The sequence below is a fragment of the Physeter macrocephalus genome, chromosome 2, assembly GCF_002837175.3.
Source record: "Physeter macrocephalus isolate SW-GA chromosome 2, ASM283717v5, whole genome shotgun sequence".
NCBI lineage: Eukaryota > Metazoa > Chordata > Mammalia > Artiodactyla > Physeteridae > Physeter > Physeter macrocephalus.
Window position 1 is genome coordinate 59,109,532 of NC_041215.1, and position 3,017 is coordinate 59,112,548.

Sequence of the window (3,017 nt, forward strand, 5' to 3'; positions counted from 1 at the left end):
CACAACTACTATTTAAGAAGCCAAAGGAAATATGTAGGGAAGCTAAATGCGTACACAAAAACATGTTCGCCTTTTAAAATAATGATGGGTGGGAAACTGAAAAAAAAATATGCAGACAAAAAATACTAAAGGTTTCAGTGCTCTCCCAATTACGATATTTTAGGGGTAAATGGTGGTTTCTTTATACGCTCCTATCTCATGTTGTTTAGTGTCATAAGGCTACTTACTGGTTGTCCAGATTTGTGTAGAGAGATTTGAAAGTAAAAAAAAACTAACTGGAAGCAAACTGAAGCTGCCTCTCATCAAAAATTTGACCTCAAACAAGTTGGGAATGAAAAAACCTTTTATGGCCTATTAGAGTAAAATACGTTTCTGTGCTTTATTTATTCATGGGCCTTTTGAGCTGAGAAAAAATGTTCTTCTTCTTTTAATATTTTCAGATTACAATCACAAGGGTCGAGTAGTACACTTAGGAAGGCTTTCAAGAAAATGCTTCGTTTGTTTTTAAAGGAGAGGCTGCTGCTGAGGGTAATCTGTTTGCTGCTGTGCAACTGAATGAGCTGGAGCTGCCACCGCAAAGCCTGCCGACCGCGGCAAACTGGAAGTAGTGCTCTGGTGAGATGACAGATCCACAGACATCCCCATTTGCTGCGTATAAGCAGCTGCACCAGTAGCTGATTGAAGGTGAGAGTTCTGATTCATGTAAGTAGGATTGGAAATAGTGTCTTGTCCAGTGCTACAAACAAAATTTTAAAAAGAAAACCATATTTACTTTGCATTATCTAACTTATGGTCAGAGATCAATCATCATGAGAAAATAAAAATGTCTTTTCCATCTCTTTAAGTTTATATACCTCTACTATTCCGATTATGATTTAACTACGCCAGCTATCCAACACTGTTAATGTAATTTTTATATTTGGGAAGAAGAAAGTACTCAAAAAGAAATAAAATATAGGGTTATAAGGCCTATCTAATTCTGTTTTCTCCAAAATCTCTCAAGGAAAACATTTAGAAATCTTTTGAGGAGATGCAGATTGTTTCTGATGCTGGTGTCCTTGGCCAGCTGCAATGAGAACAAACCCCCGGCGCAAGGACACCCTCGGCCCATTTTCTCCCTTCCCTCTTCTCTCGATCAGCACAGAGGAGACCACTATTCCTCACCCACTCTTTATACTTTCCTTTGGTAGGGCACTTTCAAAGCTGCCCTGGATAGCTTAACCTGAATCCCTACATAAAAATAATGAAGGCAGGGAGAACATGTAATCCACATAGGGTCCTGAATCTACCTTCAAAATAGTCCTAACCTATAGTTTACTTATTGACACTATACAAAAACAAAACAAAACAAAACCCCCCAAACCCCACTAAGTTGAAAAGTCACACCAAATTGAAGGACTTTCATTTGTTCCTGTAATTACTATAGCATATCTTTTAAAAGATATATAATTTTTAAATGCACCAAATACACTGCTTCAATATAGGAAGATTAATGTCTACACTCGTCCAGTTTTTCTATTAATTCCTAGTGTCACCCAGGATAACAAAATTTTTACATTTTAACTTAAACACCAATACCAACAGATTTATTTAATTTCCAGATAATGTCTAAAATTTATACACATGCAATTTAAGAGTGCGAAGAGACCTTACAAATCATTACACATGACTGTACTGAATAAACATTTTGTGTGGTTAAGCAAAGTTAACAGAAGGCAAGATTTAAACATGTTTTTCAGAATAGAAGTTAGTAATGAAAACTTAGACTACAAATTCCACAGCTCAAACACACTTCAAGAGTCAAAGTAACAAAAGTTTTCTGATTTTTAGGAGTACATGCTCCTAAAATATGTCTGGGACTACTTTACTAGGCTGATTAGAGCACCGTGCTAAGTATACCCTTACAGGACCCAAGTACAGGCTTGGGTCCTGTAAGGGACAGTGAGCTTTATTTTGTCCCAGGGACCCAGACTATAAGCCAGGTCTAGGCACCATCTCAGTATGGGTAGCAAAGCTAAGACAGCACCATTCCGATTTCATGGGATCTTGAATGGGCAGTTCTACAACTTCATCTCAATAGCAAAAGAGGGCACTATTATTATAAAGAGAAGGGTCTAATTATTCTCATTCTGAAAATCTGTGAAAATTTAATGCATATAATTACAAAATTAACACAGCTCCCAAACACTTACCTTAAATACGGAGTTGGGGCAGGCTGTGTTGTCACTGAGGAATTCACATTTGGAGGCAGTGATCTCAGTGGACCGATATGATCTGGTCCAAGGCTGTAACTTTGGGCAACAGTGACTTGGTGAATACTTTGACCCATATAGTTTGCACCATGTGGCTGAACTGGATATGTCTATTAACCAAAGAGAAAAAGTTGACTCACTGATCTCCCAAACAACTACCTAGCAATACATTTAAAACTTTAAAAGACTTAAATGAAATAAAATGTTATACTTCTTTGGGGACGAATCTGATTCTACCAATCTATCCACCCTAGTATAAAAACCGGAGCGCTTCCAAATCACAGTGCCAAATATATGGAAATTTATGACTTACTTGTTCTTTTATTTTGCAGGGGGTTGAAAGGAAGGGAGGTGGCGTACTTTTAAGGAGCACGTCGGAATCCACCCAGGTTGCCTATTACTAAGTAAAATGTCTTGCTGAAGAGCCACAGAAAACTATATACTCCCTTGAAGGGCAGCACAGTTATCACTTCAAGTTACCATCAGAGAGATGACCTTCTTCACCCCCATCTCAGGTGACTTATTCAACTTCTTAAGAATAAAACTTAAAAGAGTAAGTTGAAGAATAAATGGTATCAAGGCAGAGTGCAGGCTCTCTCTGCCAATGCCTCCTTCATCCTGCCTGCAGGACAGATAGGACAAAAGGAAAGAAGAACTATGGGTAAAGGAGATGTACTCTTTTTTTTTTTTTTGCGGTACGCGGGCCTCTCACTGTTGTGGCCTCTCCCGTTGTGCAGCACAGGCTCCGGACGCGCAGGCTCAGCG

The 3,017-nt window shown here is 38.6% G+C and overlaps 1 protein-coding gene across 4 annotated transcripts in view; it reads right to left on the reverse strand.

Moving 5' to 3' along the window:
* Positions 1 to 373: 373 nt before the first annotated feature.
* The window catches only part of STAM2 (signal transducing adaptor molecule 2), a 57,725-nt gene continuing 55,081 nt past the window's right edge, over positions 374 to 3,017 (reverse strand). For all 4 annotated transcript variants that reach the window (XM_024122264.1, XM_024122261.3, XM_024122263.2 and 1 more), the window contains 2 exons: positions 2,193 to 2,362; positions 374 to 736 (listed from right to left, as the gene is read on the reverse strand). In XM_024122264.1, coding sequence (XP_023978032.1) covers positions 505 to 736; positions 2,193 to 2,362 — 402 coding nt within the window. In that variant the 3' untranslated portion in view covers positions 374 to 504. The remainder of the gene's footprint in view (positions 737 to 2,192; positions 2,363 to 3,017) is intronic.